Below are 21,776 nucleotides of genomic sequence, written 5' to 3' on the forward strand. Positions count from 1 at the left end.
CAAATATGGTCTCCCAGGGCCAGGCAGTAATTAGTGCCTCACCGTCTTCTGACCCCTGGCCTAAAGGCAGGCACCACTGCTGGTTACGGGTGGCTTAGTGCAACAGAGCCGAGGTAGCAAACATGTAAGGTCCTTAGGGGCTGGGCGACAGCCGGGAAATTAAGACACTGGGGACAAACGTAGAGGAAGGGCCAATCAGCCATTCCTTTTCACCTTCTTTAGAATGTTCCCATAAATTATTTTTTAAAAAAAGGTTCAGATAACAATAAAAGGATAGTCCATGCTAGTAAAGAGGAAAAACATCCCTAATTTTGGTCCCATCAAAAAGGATAGGCCAGGCATAGTGGCTCGTGCCTCTATTCCCAGCCCCAGGTGGCAGAATTGTCTATCAGGATTGCCAGGAACTGGAGGCCAGTGGGCTACATAAGACTCTTATCTCAAAAAGGCCAAAGAGGGAAGGGGGGCGGGGGTAAGAAAACACTAGCAGGGCATCAAGGCGCAGGCACAGGTGTTAGCGCTGCGGGCTGAGCAGCACGGTTCTTGGCACCAGACACACTCAGCAGGGAGCACCTGCACAGCCAAGCCTCCTCAGTTCCCGGCTCCTCAAGACAATACCTCAGAGGTCAGTGAGGAGCTTCAGGCCGGGAGGTTGTGGTGGGAAGACCAGGACTTAGCTATATGAGACACGGGGGTCTCAATAAACCCACCACTAAACTGGAGGCAGAGGCAGGTGGATCGCTGTGAGTTCAAGGCCAGCCTGACCCTACAAAAGCGAGTCCAAGACAGCCAAGGCTACACATAGAAACCCTGTCTCGAAAAACCAAAAAAGAGAAAAGAAAACCACCATCAAAGCCTCTCCCACAGCTGTGGAGAGCTCAGCAGTGAGGCCAGTGTGATAGGAGCTTCATCCCAGTACCCAAGAGCCTGAGGGGGGAGGATCCCTTGAGGGATTTGAGCCACCCTGGGCAACAAGGCTCATCTCAGGAAAAAATAATTTAACAACAAAACAAACCGTGGTGGTCATGGATTTCAGGCCACATGATCCCCACCTGAGCAAGAGCTGACTTCACAGGACCTTACTGTTACATCACAACAAACCTCTAGTACCAGAGATGCTTGCCGGCTCCAGGTTAGGGAGGGGAGGGTGCCACGCGTGGGTTAGGTTCAAGCCGTGAGGGGATGTCTATAGCTCCCAGGTGGGTGGCGTGCTCCTCTGCGTCCCACGCTAACAGTGCACACAGAGTGCTGACAAGTGCTGTTTGGTCCCACACTGCTGTCTGTGCGACTGCAGGACAGTGTCTTGCTCTGCATGTTCTCTCAGCGCCTGGGCTCAAGGTAGTTGGTGGAGAGCAGGACCACGTTGTGCAGCAGGAGGGACAGCTCGGCTTCTGCAAACACCATCAGGGTTAGCGGATGCCAGGCACAGTGGCCTCCTAACTGCCTTGGTGCCTTGCCCGGAGGCAGGGAGCCAGGGCTGGGGAGGACACAGCAGGACTCTGCTCTATGGCCCCGTTTTGGCCCAGCCTCTGTATGAATGCTTTCCTCTGCTTAGTCACATCCACTACATCTTCTCGCATGTGACGGCGGTCACCTCACGGTGGAAGTTGGTGCTGTAAGGACACTGCTCAACTTTGGGACTTCTCACCTGGGACACTTCTGTCCCTCTCCCCTCACCACCCTCCATGCTCAGGAATGCTTGGCAATGTCTGGTGATAGCTTTTGCTTGGCACCCTGGAGACAAGAGGGCGTGGCTGGCATGGACTGGGTACAGGCAAGCATACTTGCTAAGTATCGTGTTAAGCATGGCATACACCCTAAGCAAACGCCAGCAGCACCCAGGCGATGCAGCGCTGCAGAGGAGCAGCAAGCCTTTTGTCTTTCACGATCCAGGCATTGCCTACACATGGAGCAGACACTTGAGTTACAAGTATATGCTATGTAAAAGCTTCATGGTACTCAGCTGGGCAGTGGTGGCGCACGCCTTTAATCCCAGCACTTGGGAGGCAGAGGCAGCAGGCTCCCTGAGTTTGAGGCCAGCCTGGTCTACAAAGCAAGTCTAGGACAGCCGGAGCTATACAGAGAAACTCTGTCTGGAAAAACCAAAAAAAAAAAAAAAAAGCTTCACAATACTCAAGCAAGTAATCCTGGAGTAAAACACAAAGCCGAGCTGGGCCTATTATCCCAGCAAGTGGGAAGTAGAGACAGGAGGAGAGCTGCAAGATACATAGTGAGTTTCAAACCAGCCAGAGCTGCACAGTGAGCCCACGTTTGTTTGGCTCTTGTTGCAGTTTTGTTTTGTTTTAAAGCCTAGATCTCAGCGGCACAGCCAGAGTCTGCCTCACCTTTCAGGCTGCAGGATATCTGCAGCCACTCTCCCAGCCAGGTCCGACATCTGTCTTCAGCAATATGGGTAGAATTCAAGCCACGAAGATAGCAAGCCTGCAGCACCCAGGAGAGAAACATCCTCAGTAATCAGTGTGCCACAAAAACAGGAGTCCACAGGTGCAGGGTCCTCACCCCCACAGGAAGGGTCAGCGCCACTGTTTCTGATGAGGCTTCGGTGGCATCTGACAGACCTGTGCACCAAGGTACCTCTTCCCCAGCCACGCCTTTCTCCAGCCACGGCTCCCCCACCGTGCCATGCAAACTGTGGAGGGTAGGCCAGGAGGCCTGTCGCGGCATCCCGACAAGGCCCACACAGCCACGGCTTAGCCAGGTTAAAAGCATAGCTCCCTGGTGGAGAGCTCATGCAGCGTGCACCAGGCCTACAGACACATCCCAGGAAAAGCCTAGCCAGGTTCCCAACAGCTTCGGCTTGCTGTGCTACTGAGATGTAAGGAGGAACTGAAGATGAGGCGGCTGAGAGGGCTCCGGGCAGAGCAGGTGTCCTTGGAGGGTGCGTGATGCTAGCCCTCCTCTTCCTGCCCCTCACTTCCCAGCTGCCAGGAGATGCACAGCTTTGCTTCACCACACACTCCCAGGGTGCACTGCTTTATCCCTGCACAAACCCAGCAGGGCCAACTGATCAGGACCAAACCTCCAAAACTGTGAGTCAAAAAACAAAAAAAACAAAACTTTGCCCTTTTTAAAGTTGCTGTGCTCAGGTATTTGTTGCAGTGATGAAAAGCTGCCTGATATACCTGCACACCTAACTAAATACAGTGTTCTTGAATTGTTTGTTTATTTTGGATTTTTGAGACAGGGTTTCTCTGTGTAACAGCCTAGGCTTGTAGACTCACTTTGTAGACCAGGCTGGCCTCTGCCTCCCTGAGTGCTGGGATTAAAGGCAGGTACCACCACACCTGGCTTGAGTTGTTTTTAAAAACAGGCTGTCCTGGGACTCCTCTCAAGTGCCAGGGTCACAGGCATGTGCCATCACAGCCTGCCCGGGGTCTTGGTGTTTTTGTTTGTTTTTAACTCATCCCCACTATCTATGCACATTAAGAAAAAAATCCACAGAAATAAAATGACAGAACTTGGAGGCAGGTATAGTGGCTCTGCCTGGAGTTCCAACACTTGGGAGACTGCGGCAGGAGGACCGCTTCAAGTCCGAGGCCAGCCTGCACTACGTGAGATGGGGGAGGGCCAGCCTGCACTATGTGAGATGGGGGGAGGGCCAGCCTGCACTACGTAAGATGGAGGGAGGGCCAGCCTGCACTGCGTGAGATGGGGGAGGGCCAGCCTGCACTACGTAAGATGGAGGGAGGGCCAGCCTGCACTGCGTGAGATGGGGGGAGGGCCAGCCTGTACTGCGTGAGATGGGGGAGGGCCAGCCTGCACTACGTGAGATGGGGGGGAGGGCCAGCCTGTACTACGTGAGATGGGGGAGGCCCAGCCTGCACTACACGAGATGGGGGAGGGCTCAGTGTGTCACCATGAGCCTGTGGTTCTAGCACCTAGTTCCAGGCCAGCCTCATCTACAAAGAGAGCCAGCCAGGGCTACATAGTGAGACCTTGTATCAAAACAAACTAAAACAACCCAAATCAGAGAGGGCCTGCAGCCAGCGCCCAGCCCACCCTGCGCCCTGTCCGACACTGCAGTCAACCTCTTACCGATTTCACTTCCTGAGCAGTCAGCTGGCCAATCCCCAGCTTTGCCAGAGCCCTGTCCAGCTGGTGAATCACAGCGGCGTGATTCTTCAGACGCCATCTCAGCAAGGGAGGCGGCAGGTGCGGTGTGAGGAGCACGGCCCGGCTCAGAGCTTTCTGTGACACAGCAAGGCAGCAAGGTGGTGAGTAGTTTTACTTTACAGCCTCATATGTGGCGAGCCTGTGGACGCAAAGGGCCTCAAAGTGCTCACCATTTGAGGAGCCTGGAGGTGACTCAAGCCCAGGGGATGGGTAGAGAAGCACTCTCTGAGAGGCAGGACGTCATGCGCGGCTGGGTGGGTACCATTCTGCACCTTAAGGAGGTGAGAAGTGGGGAGAATTTAGAAAGGCCCAGATGAGCTGCTCTTAGCCAGCTGTAGAGCCAGTGACCTCCAGAGCCGTGGCTGGAGAAGAGGTACCTTGGTGTACAGGTCTGTCAGACGCCACCGAAGCCTCTCATGAGAAACAGCGGCGCTGACCCTTCCTAAGTGAGTGATGACATCTGAGTGGGACTGCTTCCGGAGACTGTGATAAATGTCTAAGAAGTCAACTTGTTGTTTGGGGCTCCAGAAGTGCTTGACAAGCAGTTGCCTAGGAAACAGGTACCTAAAAGGAAAAAGGATCACAAAGTCTCTTTCTGGAAGTGGCATCCTTCAGAGCTGGCCAGTCAGGCTTCTGGCAGACATGGACCCCAGGGCGCTTCCCTACAACAGTGTTTCTCCTGCAGGCCTCCCCGTGTCTCGGCCGGCCTCAAGCGGTGTCACGGGCATGACTGGGGAGGAAGCCTGAGTGCAGCATCCAGGTACCGTGCCTTTCTGAACGAAAGCCGGCAAAGGACCCAGCTTCAGTACCCAGCATGCATAGAGTGGCTCACATCTGTAGCTCCAGTTCCAAAGAATCTGACACACTCTTCTGGCCTGTGTGCACCAGATAGATACACATGTGGTGTGGACATATATATAAATGTGGGCCAAACATCCACACACATAAAATAATAATGCCTTTTTAAAAGCAAGCCACAGTTTCCGGCTGCCGGTGCGGTGCATACTCACATGAGCAAGAAGACCACGTAGTTGGCAAAGGGTGGTATGGAAACAACACCTATGAACAGACACTTGGTCACATCCCGACGGAACTAGGCAGAAGCAAACACAGGCACCATTCTCACACAGTGAGTTCTTGCTACCCGGACAATCCCTCCACCCACTCGCTCTTCAGTGAACTTTTACTACAGCCTAGAAAAAGGCCCAAGCTCCTTCCTGCCTTCTAATGGTGAGTCCCTGAGGGTAGAGCCGCAGATGTTAGCTTTGTTTTCCAAACACTGAGCACAGGGCTGGCCTCCCCTCAGAACCCTCAGTGAACTCGGTCGGGCTTGGAGGATGTGTCCGGGACTCTTATCTCAGCTTCAACTGCCTGACAGCTTATGGCCAAACACTTTCCTGCTCCCCCCACAGCTCGGGGCAGATTTTTTTTTAAATGTGCATTGGTGTTTGCCTGCATGTATATCTGTGGGTGTCAGATCTTGGCGCTATAGACAACCGTGAGCTGCCATGTGGGTGCTGGGAATCGAACCCAGGTCCTCCGGAAGAACAGTCAGTGCTCTTAACTGCTGAGCCATCTCTCCAGCCCTCGGTGCAGATCTTTGGATGTTAAAACCAACTTGGTTTTATTTACTTAAAAATTTAACCAGAAAGTAAGCCAGAAATTCTATATAGCTCTGTTGTGACAGTCTCAACGAACCCAGTTCTGACAAATAACTGGATGTCGTCATGGCAAAGGGGAGCCGTGTGACTGACGATGTACAGGAATGGAAAGGAACAAGCTTGAGATCTCAGTTAATGACCTCACCATGAAGCGGTGGACGTTAGCGCTGGCCCATACCTGTCTCAAGTGCTCCATGTCCCGGTAAGAAAGTTGATGAAACTTTATATTACGCTTCCGCATATCTTTCTTTATTCTTCTAGCCTGTTTGGCATCAGCCCATAACATCTGTATTCCTGCCCCATTAAAGCGGAGGACAGAACGTGGCGTTACCCCAGTTAGACTCTCACCGTCGCTTCCTACGCTGTGTTCACGCACATGCACACACTGGTCCCTCCCCGGCGCGGCACAGAAACGCTGTCAACCAGGAAGCCTGAATGGCCTTAGCCCACCCCATCCTCCCCACCAGCTCGGTACCCAGCCCAGCTGCATCTGCTGTGGAGCTCCCTTAACCCCAGGGCATCATGGTCAGTTAACCCTATGTGCTCCCTAACCAGAGAGTAACTTGCTGCTTTCTGGGACATGTTTATAAGTTGCATAATCTGACATGTTGCTATGATTCCATTTTGAATCTTCATCCTGTGATAATCCTTTCATTTACCTAGTTTTTAGAAATGCTTCCGGGGCTAGAGAGATGGCCCAGAGGCTAAGAACACTTAACTGCTCTTGCAGAGGACCCTGGTTCAATTCCCAGCACCCATACTGTGGTTCACAACCATCCACAACTCATGTTCCACACCTAATGCTTTCTGACATCCAAGAGGACTGGACAAGCACATGACACACATCCAGGCAGAGCAGTCATACAAATACAGTGAATAAAGTCTTCTTAATGCTTCCCTATCTATGAACAAAAGGTTCTCTGGATTGGCCTCAAATAACACAGGGTATGTATGTATGTATGTATGTATGTATATATATATATATATATATATATATATATATATATATATATATACACACACACACACACACGTACACATATGTACATATATGTATATATGACTGGTGGTCATTAACTATTTTGTTTGGAGAGGGTTCTTGTTTTGTTTTCACAGGATCCTGCTATATAGCTGACGCTGGCCTTGAACTCCTGATGCTCCTGCCTTGAGATATTGAGCTGTAGAACTGTAGACACTGAACCCCCATGGCCAGCGAGGCACCCCAGCTTACATCCACTTTTTGGATAAAGGTAGGTAAAAATTTAAGGACATGAAGCTCCAAATAATTGTAATAATATTCAAGAGCTTATAACATTCTATTTTCTTTTAATAGTGGATAGAAGAATAGACTATAATAATAGCAATTATTTGTGCACAGTGAGCACTTACTACAGAGATGTCAGGCTAAGACAGAGCAGGCGTGCTCTGAGCACTTCACACCTGTTGAGTTAAGCCATCCATTAGCTGTGGTGGCCCAGCACTCAGAAAGTGAAGGCAGGGAGATCAGAAGTTCAAGGTCACCCTCAACTACACAGGAAGCCAGAGGCCAGCCTGGGCTACAAGATACCCTTTCTAGATAAATTCAAAATATTCACAACTAGGTAATCAATAGTTCCTAGTTCCTATTACTATTTTATAGATAAGAAACCAAAGGGGCAAACAGTCAGGGTCACTAGTGCAAGTGCAGTCAGTAAGTCACAAAGGGGACTGGAATTGGGCTTTCTGGTTCCAGAGTGGTCATGTGACATTAGATGCCATTTCATCATAACTAGTGGACTTCCACTTTGAACCAAAACATTCCAAAATCCAGCATATGCTGTATCTTTCCACTACAAGTCGCCTGAGTTGGCCATGGGATTCGCATTTAGATCACATTTTCCTTCTTTTTCTTTTCTTTTCTTTCTCCCTCCCTCCCCTCTCCCCTCCCGCCTCAGACAGGGTTTCCCGGTGTAGCCTCGGCTGTCCTGGATTCACTTTGTAGACCAGGCTGGCCTCGAACTCACATCCATCATCCTGGGATTACAAGAACGAGCCACCACGCCCCAGTTAGACCACGTTTTCTTATAACAGATAAACCTCTGGGTCGGGTTCACACTGCCACAGTTCCCTGCTCTTGTGCAGGGCAAGGAACTTCTAAGGAAATTACAAATGTTTATATCCTCTACTCTCTCCTGTGATGTCAGAAGCTGGCTACCACAACATCTTTCCAGATATCTGAGAGGTGTCAATTTGTAAGAATTAGTGCTCGGTCCAGATGGGAAAGAGAGTGCATCCCAACTCACATCCCTGCAGCACAACAGGCCGAGACCTCCCTGACTGGAACTGTCTAACGCTGGTTTGGGGATTTCTACTTCAGCGTTTACCTTTCATGAAGACCGTGTACAAGGCGTAGAAGCGGGGAAAATGACGACCCAGGAAACGGTGGTACGTTCCACTGATGTCTCTTGTCTTGGCCACCACGTAAGAAATCAAGTCCTTCGCGTCTGCCTTTGGGGAAAGGTGGAGCTTTGAAGGCCTACAAGGAAGACCAAAGAGACTATCTGCGGACTAGTAGAAGCCACTGCGCACCAAGGCCCCCTCCTGTAAAACACAAAGTTTCTGAGAACGATTACCAAGACTCTGAAACTTCTGAAAAGCAAAGCTCTTTGGTCTGAGAGGGGCAGGTCAGGTGCAAGAAAAAGATGGACCGCTTTGAGCACGGAGTTGTGCGCAAAGCCCGCGGCGCCAGCGGAGCGCAGGCTTAAGCCGTGGCCATGGGAAAGGGGAGCGGAAAAGACGGAGCCAGGATGCGCACGGACGACCAGAGGGATCCCGCGTGGAAAACGCAAAACCCCGGGGGGCCAGGGCGCAGGACCCCGAGCAGCGGAGGCTGAGCCTCTGCAAGGGCTTCTACGTCTAAAAACGCTCTGCTCGCTCCAGGGCCCTCACCGAGGGGCTCGCCACGCGGGGCCAGAGCGACCCAGCTGCAGCCTGCGAGTGACGAAGGGTCCGGGGGCGACGGCCGAACCCCACAGAGCAGCGCGAGCCCAGCACACCCTGGACAGCGCCATCTTCGCAGCGAGGGAGGGAGGGAGGGAGGGAGAGAGGTCGTCGCCGGGTCAGAGCGCGCCCCCCACGCAGGACGCACGCACCGTCCCTCCGCGCCGACGGGGAGCCCGGAGCCTGGGGCGAGCCTAGGAGAGGGCGGGCTCGCGCGGATGGAGGACGCGGATTGGACGAGCCTGGGAGAGGGCGGGCTCTCGCGGATGGAGGACGCGGATTGGACGAGCCTGGGAGAGGGCGGGCTCGCGAGGATCGGATGCGGTGGCGCCGCTTCCGCCTGCGGGACCGGAAGCCGGCCGCCCCGAGGGAGCACGGCTCGGCTCGAGGCCGCCGCGTTGGGCAGCCCGAGGACGCCGTCTCCTTGATGGGCCCCGGGTCCTCGCCGGGTCCCTGGGGAACCCGGGGCTGGCGGGCGCTGCCCTTGACCTCTGCGGGCGCCCCGGGCGGCAGCCCCGACGGCGTGGGCGGGGGAGCGGGGCGGCGCGGCGCCCTCTAGTGGCGGCGAGCGGAGCAGGCACTGTCCGCCGGGTCCCGGACCCTCGCTCTCTGGTCCTCGGGTTCCCCCGTAGGTGCGCACTGGGTATCTTTGGGTAACCGACTGCTTGGAACTAGGAAGGGTCTCCAGGCGTGTGGCTGCCTGCGGGGGTTAACGGCCCTGTTGTGCCCGTTGGCGTTTTTATCCGACGCGGAGCAGGCGGAAACCGGCATCTGACGCCAGGTTTCCGCACTGCCGTTTGCCTCAGCGCGTGGGGACCTTGGCCATGCCCCCTGGGTGTTGCTTCCTGTGCCCCTGTGTTATAAGAATTCTGTGACGATCCGAGGATGTTTGCAGAAGCTGCCACGCCGGGAAAAACGTCTTAACGTTAGGAGGGCTGGTGGTTTTGTAACCCGGCTGCAAAAGCTGTGAGCTCTGCAAGTGCTGGGGAGGGGAGGGAGGGAGGAGAGAAAGTGACCGAAAGATGGTGTCTCTCCGTTCTCGGGTAGCTTCTAGGTGTTCTCAACTACCGCGCCAGGGCGCCCGGTACAATAACAGAAGAACCCCCAGGAGAGAGGAGAGGGCAGATTCACAGGCGGTTTTGTAAGAGAAATGCAAAGGCGCTGCCTGGAAAAGCAAACTACAGGGAAGGCGCTCCGTGCGGCACAACGTGCTGTGTGAGCACAAGGGCCCGGGTTTGATCCCTGACACCCATGTCAAACTCTGGGCATGACGGTGCGCGCCTGTGACCCGGGTAGGGCAAAGGGGAACGTCCGCCCCCGTCCGCAGGAAGGAGGCGCCCTGGCACCTGCTGGCCAGTCTAGCCAAGTTAGCCAGTTACTGGGTCAGAGGGATCCATGTCTGTTACAACAAAAGGCTAGTGGGGAGGAGAGCCCTTGTGTCTAGGAAGAAAAGAGTACATGATCGAATGCTATTAGAGAGTTGGTTTTTTTTTTTTTTAAGACTCAAAAGGGCTTTAAGTAGCCCCCAAATTATTATTGCCAACTGGTTGTTGTGTTGGGCAAGGGGGTAGGTGGTTAGAGCTTTTTTTAAGTTGTATTTCAATTTTTGAAAAAGATGTATTTATTATTGTGTACACCTGGATGCCAGAAGAGGGCACCAGATCTCATTTTTAGATGGTTGTGAGCCACCATGTGGTTGCTGGGAATTGAACTCACGTCCTCTGGAAGAGGAGTCTGTCCTTAACTTCTGTTCCATCTCTCCAGGCCTTGTATTTCATTTTTAAAATAGAGGCTACACAGTGGTCTAAGCCATTTATTCTTTGCTTTTTTCCCTGGAAGTATTAAAACAGTGCAGAAAAAAAAAGCATCCCCAACTGTGGATCGATTGTCCCCAGGAGTGGCTGCTGTAACATGAACAACATGCCCACGGCCCTGTGGCATTGGGGTTGCCATCTGTCGATATCCAGCATTTCCGAGGCAGAAAGATAAGAAAGTGCATGGCAGAAAAAGAGAAAATGCATGGCTGTGCTGCGTGTATATGAACAACTCGCTAAGGTCGGAGCAGAAAATGATTTTGTTTGGAAACACATAAAAGTGACTGTTTTTGTGTCGCTGCAGCAGTGGGCCAGCTCGAGAAACACATAAAAGTGGCTGTCTTTGTGTCGCTGCAGCAGTGGGCCAGCTCGAGAAAGGAAGGTACAAACCCTGAAAAGAGAGAAGCCGCTTAACTGTCAGCTGGCTTTGAGAGCTGACGTGTTTCTGTAAGGCCATGAAAACAAAATAAACTACTAAATGATTTTGTTTGTATTACTTCCAATAAACCATTACATGCTGTCAAAGGGTTAGATGACAGATGACTGATACATACATAGGTAGACTGTGTGAGTGTGGCATGGACTTTAAAAAGCACAGCTGGGTATCATAGTGCATCTTCTTTCCATACATAGTACATGGTTTCAGACCCTGGTGCTGAAAAAAACAGCTAAAACAACTTAGGTTACTGTGGAAATGATGTGACATATACCCTGAGACTCGTTAACAACCTAAGCTGCCTGTGCATGGCAGCGGGTGCCTGACACCCTCACTAGGGGGCTGTGGCGAGAGGGTTAGCTGTTATGACAGCATCAGCCACAGAAGGAAGTCAAGGCTAGCCTGGGCTACAGAAGACTATCACAAAGAGGACAACCCAGCAGGTTGGGACACCAGTTGATAGCTTTCTCTGTTGAGCAGGAAGCCCTGAGCTCAGCCTCCAGGCCCCCGTAAATCCAGGTGTGGTGGTGCACATCTGTCATCCTGCCACTTGGTGGGTGAAGGTGAAAACCAGAAGTTGAAGGTTATTTTCTCTTACACAGTAAGTTTGAGGCAAGCCTGGTTACGTAGGACTGTGGTGGACTGAGAACGGCCACCATAGGATGATGTATGTGAACACTGGTCCCCAGTTGGTCAGGAAGGCCTAGGAAGGGCAGCCTTGTTGGAGCACGTGTGTCACTGGGTCGGCCCCACGTCATTCCTGCTGCTCCTTCTCTGCCTCCTGCTTGTGGGTCAAGGATGAGTTCTCAGCCACTGCTCCGGGGTATGCCTGCCTGCCGCCGTGCTCCCCAACATGATGGCGGTAGACATGCCTTCGGAAACTGAACCTCAGTAAACTGTCTCTAGTATAAATTGCCTTGGTCATGGTGTTTTCACAGCAGTAGAAACTAAGACAAGGACCTTCACTCAAAGACACAAAAAATGGCTTTTTTGCATAACAACAATAACATTCGTTAGAAAATATCTCTAAACACATATATTTATATATGTAAGTAGACATACATGTGTGACATGATCTCCAGGATAGGCTCACCTTTCAGGCTGGCTGGCTGAGCTCCAGGATCAGCACAAATCGAGTCCAGGACAGCCAGGGCTACACGGAGAAACCCTGTCTTGAAAAAAAAGTCAACAAACAACCAGGGTTGGAGAGATGGGCCAGTGATTAAGGGCACTGATTGCTCTTCCAGAGGATGTGGGTTCACTTCCCGGCACCCACATGACGGCTCACAGCTATCTGTAACTCCAGTTCCATGGGCTCCAACCCTCACACAACGCCAGTGCACGATTTAAAAAAAAAAAAAAAGCATTTAAAAAAAATTAACACCTGGTGGCTGGAGAGATGGCTCAGTGGTTAAGAGCACAGCCTGCTCTTCCAAAGGACCCGGGTTTAATTCCCAGCACCCACATGGCAGCTCACAACTGTCTGTAACTCCAAAATTTGATGTCCACACACCACGCACATAAATTAAAATTAAATATTAAAAAAAATTAACACCTGGGAGCTGGGCATAGTGGTGCATGCCTTTAATCCTAGCACTCGGGAGGCAGAGGCAGGTGGATCGCTGTGAGTTCGAGGCCAGCCTGGTCTACAAAGTGAGTCCAGGACAGCCAAGGCTACACAGAGAAACCCTGTCTCAAAAAAAAAAAATTAACAACTAGATGCTTTTAGAAGAGAGAAATGGGCATGGTCATGCGCACCTTTAATCCTAGCATGCAGGAGGCAGAGGCACCTGAGTTCCAGGCTAGCCTGGTCTACATAGCAAAGTCCAGGCCAGTCAGTGCCACATAGCAAGATTCTGTCTCAAAAAAGTCAAAAGTAAAATAAGAGACAGAGGTCAATAAGATGATCAGCGGATAAGGACACTTCCCTCCCAGATTTACATGGTGGGAGGAAATGTTACCGTCTGCCCTCCACAGGTGCACTGTGGCGTGAGTGCAGCCCCCCAGGAGGCCAGAAGAGGGTGCCAGATCCCTAAAGTTTCAGAAGGCTGTGTGTAAGCCACTGTATAGAGCCGAACTCTGGTTCTTTGCAAGAGCACCAAGGGCTCTTAATCACTGAGCCATCTCTCCGGCCCTCAAATGTTGTCCTTAAATAGTCCCAGACTTAGGAGGCATCAGTAGGAACCAGCTGAAGATGTGTGTGCCAGGCCGCAGGGAGCCCCGGGTTCCCTCCCACGTGTAGACCCTGGGCGTGGCGGTGCAGGTAGTAGTTTCAACCCTGGGGAGGTGAGGACAGAGGCACGAAGTGTAAGGTCATCCCTGGCTATAGCATGAGTTGGAGCTAGCTTGAGCTACCTCAGGCCTATTTACTCACTCCTGGCTCACCATGAGCTTTTGCTGTTCGGTCTTCATCTGGGTGAGGGCCTGCTCTACAGCTGTTCTGCTAGGTTTCAGGAAAACAAAGGTGAACACCTGTCAGGCCATTCTCTGAGAGCTCACACGTTCAGTTGAGGTGAGTGACCATGTGAGGACAGGAGAGATGGTCCACATGCGATCTGGGCCTGGCAGTCCAGCATTTTGAAGAGCAGAGTCAAGGCAGGCAATTTAGTTTCTTTGTTATTAGATGGTGTTACTATGTAGCCCAGGCTATTCTTTCACAGCAGTCACTCTGTTTTAGCATCTCAAGTTTGGGCGCAGAGGGAGACACAAGTATCCATAACTGGCCACTCCAGCTCAGAGGGGGGCGTGGACACAGCCCCTTGGAAGGCCTCCTGTTCGTTGGACTGTCGATGCAGCCCTGGCCCTAAGCCTTCCAGGCTTCCTTCGGGACGTTTCTATAGGGTATCTTGCCCACAGTGGATGTACCTCATCTTTGCGGCTTTATAAGTCTCTTCCTTTTTTAGGGGGGGGGGTGTCTTTATGTGTAGCCTTGACTGACTGTCCCGGACCCCACTATGCAGACCTCAGTCTACCTGCCTCTGTACTGGGACTAAAGAGGACTTTGAAAACTCAGTTGTTTGCTACCTCACCTTCTGATTACTTGTCCATTCCGGCTCTCCGGCCGAGGGCTATTTGGAAGGGCATCCTCAGGATAAAAATTGGGTTTCTCTGGGTGAACTGGAGACACTCTGTTGTCCTTTGCTTGTCGACGACGGTGTGATTTTGGGCAGCGAACACAAACATATGGAAGGGGAGGTGGCCAGGGCCATCTAGGAGCGTCCCTGTGACCTGTGGGGCAGCCACGGAAAACTGTCCTTCTTGTGCACCGTGGCACCTCCAGCCTGACCGAGACCGGTCACTTCTTGGCTGTGGTAACTTTGTTCAGGGTCCTTAGGCTTTCCGGTGTCCCACACACTTAGGGTGAGCGTGACGGGGGGGGGGGGAGGGGGGTGCTGGGGGGGGGCATCTCACAGGGCTGGCGGCGTTAATACAGGTAAAGTACTTAGGCCAGTCCCCTGCCACCAGGAGTTTGTATGATTGCCTGCAGGTGCCTGTTGCTTCCGAAGGCTTTGACCTCACTAGTCTTTGCTCGGAATCCCTTGGGCAGCTGCCAAAGACCCTCCAGGCTAGTGCTTTCTAGCCATATTATTAGTCTGCAAGTGCAGTCAATTACAGGAGCGAGGCGCTGCGCCGGGCAGGAGTGGCCCGAGCCGTCCCTCTGCAGCCGTGGAGCTGGTTGTAGAATCACACTGGCTATCTGAGCTTCATCAGATAAACGTCTCAGTCCAGCTCGTTAGGCGCAGTGCTTGTTCATTTGGTGTTTGGTTTGTTTGGTTTTGCTCTGAGACAGGTTTTGGCTATGTGACCCAGGCATTTGTTTCAGGCATCCCTAGGTCCCTACCTGCTGTAGGGCGTGGCTGGCACACTCTGCCCTTCCCTAGTCCAGGGGCGGGGCCTTCCCCTTCCCAGGGGCTCTTCGCTATATAACCCAGACATTGCGGATCCTCGGGGTGCCTCTCTCCGCTGCTCTCCTCCTCCCCTCCTCTTTTCCTCTCTCTCTCTCCTGCTGTCCTTCCCCACCCTCCCTCCTGCATGGCTGCTGAGAGCTTCTTCCAATAAACCTGCTTTTATATACTATAATTCCATCTTTTTGTTTTGTTTTGGTTTATCGAGACAGGGTCTCTCTGCATAGCCCTGGCTGTCCTGGACTCCCTTTGTAGGCCAGGCTGGCCTCGAACTCACAGCGATCCCCCTGCCTCTGTCTCCCAGTGCTGGGATGAAAGGCGTGCGCCACCACCAACTGTAATTCCATCTTGCCATTGACTCCTTCCGCTATTTCAGTTAGCGAGTCGTGGCACCAGATGACTGAAATAACGGAATGAGCCAAGGGCAAGACGAGGTTATAGTATATAAATGCAGGTTTATTGGAAGCAGGTCTCAGGCCACCATGCAGGGGGAGGGAGGGGAGGAGAGAGCCCAGCCTGAGGAGCCAAAATGTCTGCCCACAAACCTCCTCCGCTGGGGTGAGATGGCAGGTGTGGGCAGTTTATTTTGGACACAGACTGCAGCACACGTGGTGTCTCATGTTCCCAGAAGGCGCGCGGGACTCAGGAGGGGAATTCCTGAGCATCCAGCCAGCACCTCTTGTGGAGGAATGGGGAATCTGGATGTGAATCTCCAAGATTGCAGTCTGGGGAAAGCGGAAGTTCTCTGTGTGACTCAGCAGAGCCAGGGAGCAGCTTTGGTTCACATGTGACTCCATTGAGTCGGGTTTCAGGGAGCAAGAGGCACCTACCAGGCTGGGCACTGTGCTGTGTGTTTGTTAACAACGGCCAAAACCCAAACAAAAGCCAACAGTCAGCTTACTAGTTCGTCATATGCGGTGTATTTTCGCAGGGATTTAAGTACCCTGTAGCACCAAGCTGCCGTTTGCCTCCCATCCTGCCCTGGTACATACTGCGCGCAGCGGAAGCCATGGAGCTTGCCACTAGTTGACTGGAAGCTGCGGTAAGGAAGTTGGGACCCAGAATCCACTTTTGCTTTGGAGAAGTACATTCCTGAGGTTTCAGGAAAGACCAAATGTGCTCCATCGGCCCTCCTTACTCTCAGCACCTAGGCCAGTCAATTATGTGTCTCTGCGTAACCACAGTCCACCCCAAAAGCTCACAGTGGTACTGACTTATGGGTGTAAACCTAAATATTTGCAAGGCAATTTGGTGAGTACTCCTTTTATCCTCCGCAAAACAACAACAGCAGCTTCTCCTCCAGGCTTTCAACCAGGTCTCCTGCACCAGGCACAAATACCCTCCTGGGGACCAAGCCTTGGTCCATCAGAAGGTGGCTGGCTACTACCCCGACAGTAGTCACGCTGCTGGTCTTACCTGGAGGGTCACTGGTGTAACACGCAGGGTCAACAGCTGGGTAAGAGTGCTGACAACAACATGCCCCTAGCAGCCTGCATAGCGCTGTCCAGCACCGTGAGGGCTTCCCAGCACTGGGGTCCCCAGCACACTTGAATGTTCTGTGTCCTGCAACCCATAGTGACAGTAGCCTGCAGTGTTAGGGGCTATGAGTTCTCCCCCTGCCCCATTTTTTCCAGACAGGATTTCTCTGTGTAGCCCTGACTGTTCTGGACTCACTTTGTAGACCAGGCTGGCCTCCAACTCACAGAGATCCACCTGCCTCTGCCTCCCAGGTGCTGGGATTAAAGACGTGAACCACCATGCCTGCCTGGATTGGGGCCAGGAGTTTTTAATTGCTTAAGGATCCGGGATGTAGGTATTTCAGTTGTTTGCCCACTTAATTTGTCAGCTGCCTTCAAAGGTCTGCGCTGTTATGAGGAGACTTGCCACAACTGGTGGAAAACAGCCACTGCTGTCTTTACAGCCTAGACAGGCGAGTGGTCACTAAGCAGAAAGTCTGCGAAGCTATGTGAACGTTTCATTAATTATGGAGTTTCCTTTATCGTCAACAACTTCTTTGTCTCCATCTTTACTCATAAATCAGGATCACATGATGGATAAACGAGTCAGAGGTGATGGTGAGGGTTGGGGTAAACTGAGGGCTGGGACGGGACAGAAAAAACCAATGACTCAGAGTCCAGAAGAGAGATCTGTAGCTTCAACAACCCCATGCCCAGTCTCACACTCCACCCCCAAATCACCGAACCCCAGTCAGCGGCATTCTGAGGCAGAGGCAGCCTGGGGCCCTCTCCCAGCTTTGGGCGGAGCTACTGGAGGCTTCCTTGCTGTTTGGCTCTTCGCCATGCTCTTGTTTCCCTGTGTGGCCTCCTCGCGCACACCTGCCAGTCTTGACATTTGAGCTAGAAGCAGGCTGGGAGGAGTCACAGAGAAAAACAAACTGACGAGGACAGCCAGCTTTTTTCCCAGCCAGAATCTGTTTCTTTGGATTGCTTATGAAATGACCCACGTGAGGCAGTTAGTGGCAACCGTGCTGATTAAGCCAATTAAAAGTTTTCAGTCATGTTTTATTGGTGGCCAGGCCAAGAGCCGACTCACGTCTCTGAGACGGCTCCTTATGCTCCAGCTCAGGGTATAGCCAGCGTTTTAAAAAGGCAAAACCACAATTACGTCAGTCCTTGACAGGGTTACATTGCTGCCCGGTAAACATGTGCTTTCCTTGCAAGGCTCAGCGGTATCTTCCCGACACTACAGAATTTGTTTGGACCACAGTCAGGGTCAGGGACAGTCCCAAAACCATTGCCAAGGTTGAGATGTGTTTTGAGGGGTTGGGGTTGGGGCCTTCGAAGTGTCTAGGCAAACTCAATTTTTGTTTGTTCTGTTAGAATTGTGGTAATGTGCTTGTGGGGTTTTTTTTGTCTTTTGTTTGTTTTTAGACAAAAACCACACTGAAGTCCAGATTGGCCTCAAACAAGAGGCCATCCTGGTACCTTGGCCCCCAAATACTGGGGTTATAGGTACGAGTCACCATGACCTCTCCTGGTTCTTTTGACAGCTCTCAGTGAGTAGCCCAGGCTGGCCTAGAACTTGCTATGTGGACCAGAATAGCCTTGAACTCATAATCCTCCTGCCTCAGTCTACTGAGCGTCCACACACTCATGCACACACACACACACTCATGCACACACTCACACACACATACACACTCTCACACACATACACACTCTCACACACATACACACTCTCACACACACATACACACTCTCACACACACACACTCTCACACACACATACACACTCTCACACACATACACACTCTCACCCACACATTAACAAATACTTTTTTTAAGCTAATGGGGGACTGGAGAGATGGCTCAGAGGTTAAGAGCACTGGCTGCTCTCCCAGAGGACCTGGGTTCAGTTCCCAGCACCCACATCCCTCTCTGACTCCACTTCCATGGACTCCAGTGCCCTCTTTCTGCCTCCGTGGGCCCTGCATGCACATGGTGCACAGACACACAACCAGACAAGACATGCATACACATAAAATAATCAAATAAAGCAGGAAGGCTAGCAAGGTAATGCAGTTGGTACAGCGTTTCTTGTGCAAGTGTGAGGGCCGAGTTCAGGTCTCCAGCGCTCGGTAGGAGTCCCAGCGTGGCAGCATAAAGCCTGTAACCAGCAGCGGGGGATGGGACAGGTGGGTCCCTGAGTCTCGCTGGGCAGCCGTCTTCACCAGTTGGTGAGCATTGCGTTCAGTGAGAGATCCTGTTCAAAAATAAATAAAATAAAATGAGACAGTAACTGAATATCAGCCTCTGGCCTACACACACAAGCACACACACACACATAAATAAATCAAACATATGAAGGGTAAATCTGTAAATCCAGTGCTAGGGAGGCAAAGGCGGGAGGCTTAGGAGTTCAAGGCTACCCCCGCTACATAGCAAGTTCAAGCCTGGACATAGCTTCAAGAGCTCCTGTCTTAGAAGGAGGAGGAGGAAAAGAAGAAGAAAAAGAAGAAAACATGGGGCTGGAGAGATGACTCCATGGTTGACAGCACTGGCTGTTCTACCAGAGGACTCAGGCTCAATTTCCAGCACCCACAGGGCAGCTCACAGCAATTTGTAACTCTAGTTCTGGGGGGATTTGCTGTTGTCCTCTGGTCTCCTCAGGCACACATGGGGTACACTTACATACTTGCAGCCAAAGCACCCAGGCTGGCTTCAAATTCACAGAGCCCAGCCACCCTCTGCCTCCCAAATGCAGGATTAACAGTGTGCACCCCTATGCCCAACAAAGTTTTTTTTTTTTTAATTAAAAAAAAAGGTAATTAACTTTAAATTTTTGAGAAATACTTTTTTTGTACAGCATTTCAATAAAGATTTGTTTTATTTTCATTTATTTGTGTGGGGGTCTGTGCTCCTGAGTGCAGGTGCCCTTAGAGGCCAGAAGAGGGTGTTGGGTCCCCTGGAGCTGGAGTTACATGGGTACATGCAACCAAACGCTGGTCCTTTTCAAGAACAACAGTGTTTTTCATCACTGAGCCATCTTTCCAGCCCCCACCAAGTTAGTTTAATTTTTTCGGGTTTTTTTTCCATTCATAATAAATAACTGAGAGATGGCCATCTTCATGAGGGCCAGGGTCTCTTTCAGTCCTTATATTTCTGGGTGGAAGCTAAGGGGGGAGGAGGCCCCACAAAGGTGAAAGATGGATGCCGCACCAGCCCTGCCTTTCAAGCCCTCTCTCCTCCCAGGAGCAAGGCTCGCAGGATTTTCTCAGGGTTCTTGAAAATCCTAAGCTTCCTTTTTTTTTTTTTAATGCAAAACCTATATACATTTATTTATAGGTATTACTACAGTACAGTGTACATGAAAACTGAGGGCATTGCTCATCAAACCAAGAGCTTTATATCTTATATTGGAATGTAAAATGGGAGTTTCTCCAGAGAAGAGATCCAAATGGAATGCACCTTACCTTTGGCTCGTGTGTTAAGAGGACATTGACCAGGTGACCCAGGATTCTCTTACTTTTAATTGAAATGAACACGGTAAGCATAAATGAATGATTTCTTTTATGTGGCAGCAAAGAGTCAATAACCCTTTCAGGAAAGAGATTGTTTCATTTCCTCCCAGCTGGGACTCACCATAAACTCGAGACAAATGACAAATGACGTTGGAGCCTCACCAGTGGTGCAGTTCACCTGTCTTGTGTTGAACAACCATCTCCGTCTGAAAGACACAGCCTTTGGAGATACATTTTTCTATTAATTTCTGTAGAACTTCTTTTCGGTATAATCTGAAGCTTCCTGTTAAGTCCCACACTCCTGGTCTCAGCAAAACCTGAGTTATAAAGTTGGCCCCACGGCTCAATATCTTTCTTTTCAAATCTCAGCCACAAACACCCCCGTTTCCCTTGTAGCGATAAATTCAGGAATAAATTTGGGGTGGTGTGTGAGGTCAGCATCCATAATGATGAAATAGTTTGCTGTGGCGTGTTTCATCCCGTGGATGGAGGCAGTTCCGGGGCCCAGCTTTTTCCTCCGTGGTCTTAGGAGAATTCACTATGACTTTAATTTCATAGTCGATCGCACTCTCGGAGAAGCTCCTCGCTGGCGTTCGTTGTAGGTGGGCAAAAGCACCGAGCGCTCTCGTCCTGTCGTGAGGCGCGACATCTGCCAACCCTAAGCTTCCTTCCCGTGAAATGGCATTTCGTAATACTGGAAGTGTGGACAGGCCCGTCTTCCATTTAGCGCTCACTACTGAAAAGCGCTGTTCCAGCCAGTAAGCAGCGTGCATACGCTCCGGTGTGCACGTGGGACGTGTGAAAGACTGGACGCCGGACCCGGGAGATGCCTCAGTGGGAAGGGCGCGGGCCTCCTAGCCTGGAGACGCGGCTTCATCCCCAGCACCTAGCCGAAGGAGACTCCATGCAGGATAACATGTGCGCACACCCCCACTTACACTCACACATAATATAAACAAACAGTAGGCACATAGATAGATAAGTAACGTGGTCGAAAAGAAAAGACCAGGCACGGCTGGACTGCTACAGAGTACCGGAAGTTGGCGGGTGGGTAAGCTGAGAGCAGCTTCGCACTCGACTCTAGTGTTTGGGGCATCTGAGCAGTGATAAAACCCGGGGTGGTGTGAGGGAGGGGCGGGCACTTGGGTCGGTAGGTGGCGCCGTGGCTATGCAGTCTCTCCGCAGCTCCGGGGAAACCGAGGGCCGCTCCTAACCACAGCCTCAGGTGGGGAGGCTGATGCTGTGATCAGCTCGCTCATCAGGCCACGCCTGTCTGAGGGAGTCACAGTCTGGCAGACCTGTTGCCTCGGGTACCAGTAGCAGCAGGGACAGCCCCGAGGGGTGCTCACCGTCCAGCTATCCTCAGCACCCCAAAGGCATTTTTACTGGCATGTCTCCCAGGCAGACAAACGCCCAGCCTGGCAGGGCAGAGGTGGCACACAGCCTTTAATAACCCAGCACTCAGGAAGCAGAGGCAGGCAGATCTCTCTGAATTCCAGGACAGCCAGAGAAACCCTGTCTTGAAAACAAAAACAAATAAAAATAAAAAGCTCAAGCCGGGCGTGGTGGCGCAGGCCTTTAATCCCAGCACTCGGGAGGCAGAGGCGGGCAGATCATTGTGAGTTCGAGGCCAGCCTGGTCTACAAAGTGAGTCCAGGACAGCCAAGGCTACAGAGAGACCCTGTCTCAAAATAAAATAAAATAAAATAAAATAAAGGTAACTGCGCTGTTTCATTAACCCTACATTGTCTTTAGCACTTCTGTTAAGACAGCAATAACATGTGGCGGTCCCTACAGGATCCTGCTCATACCTGCCACTCCCAACTCCCATGCCCGATCCCACCCCCACCCCCTCCCTCCCACCCCCAC

General features: G+C 51.7%; 1 protein-coding gene and 1 pseudogene across 4 annotated transcripts; both read right to left on the minus strand.

Moving 5' to 3' along the window:
• Positions 1 to 1,180: 1,180 nt before the first annotated feature.
• On the minus strand, positions 1,181 to 9,011 carry LETMD1 (LETM1 domain containing 1). 3 transcript variants are annotated; one of them, XM_084751499.1, is made up of 9 exons: positions 8,721 to 9,011; positions 8,156 to 8,307; positions 5,971 to 6,086; positions 5,142 to 5,224; positions 4,509 to 4,695; positions 4,302 to 4,403; positions 4,054 to 4,206; positions 2,343 to 2,439; positions 1,181 to 1,388 (listed from the first exon to the last, which is right to left on the minus strand). In XM_084751499.1, the coding sequence occupies exons 1-9, from the start codon at positions 8,840 to 8,842 to the stop codon at positions 1,318 to 1,320; spliced, it is 1,083 nt and encodes a 360-aa protein (XP_084607625.1). In that variant the 5' UTR covers positions 8,843 to 9,011; the 3' UTR covers positions 1,181 to 1,317. The 3 variants fall into 3 exon arrangements, with proteins under 3 accessions (XP_084607625.1, XP_084607626.1, XP_084607627.1); XM_084751500.1 differs by lacking the exon at positions 5,971 to 6,086 and having other exon boundaries at positions 5,142 to 5,190; XM_084751501.1 differs by lacking the exons at positions 5,971 to 6,086; positions 8,721 to 9,011 and having other exon boundaries at positions 8,156 to 8,176.
• Positions 9,012 to 18,506: 9,495 nt separating this feature from the next.
• LOC311579765 (dolichol-phosphate mannosyltransferase subunit 1-like) lies at positions 18,507 to 20,442 on the minus strand (annotated as a pseudogene). Its single transcript has 2 exons — positions 19,930 to 20,442; positions 18,507 to 18,553 (listed from the first exon to the last, which is right to left on the minus strand). The product of its transcript is annotated as a dolichol-phosphate mannosyltransferase subunit 1-like (transcript).
• Positions 20,443 to 21,776: the final 1,334 nt, after the last annotated feature.

The sequence above is a fragment of the Acomys minous genome, assembly GCF_964271855.1.
Source record: "Acomys minous genome assembly, chromosome: 12".
Lineage (NCBI taxonomy): Eukaryota > Metazoa > Chordata > Mammalia > Rodentia > Muridae > Acomys > Acomys minous.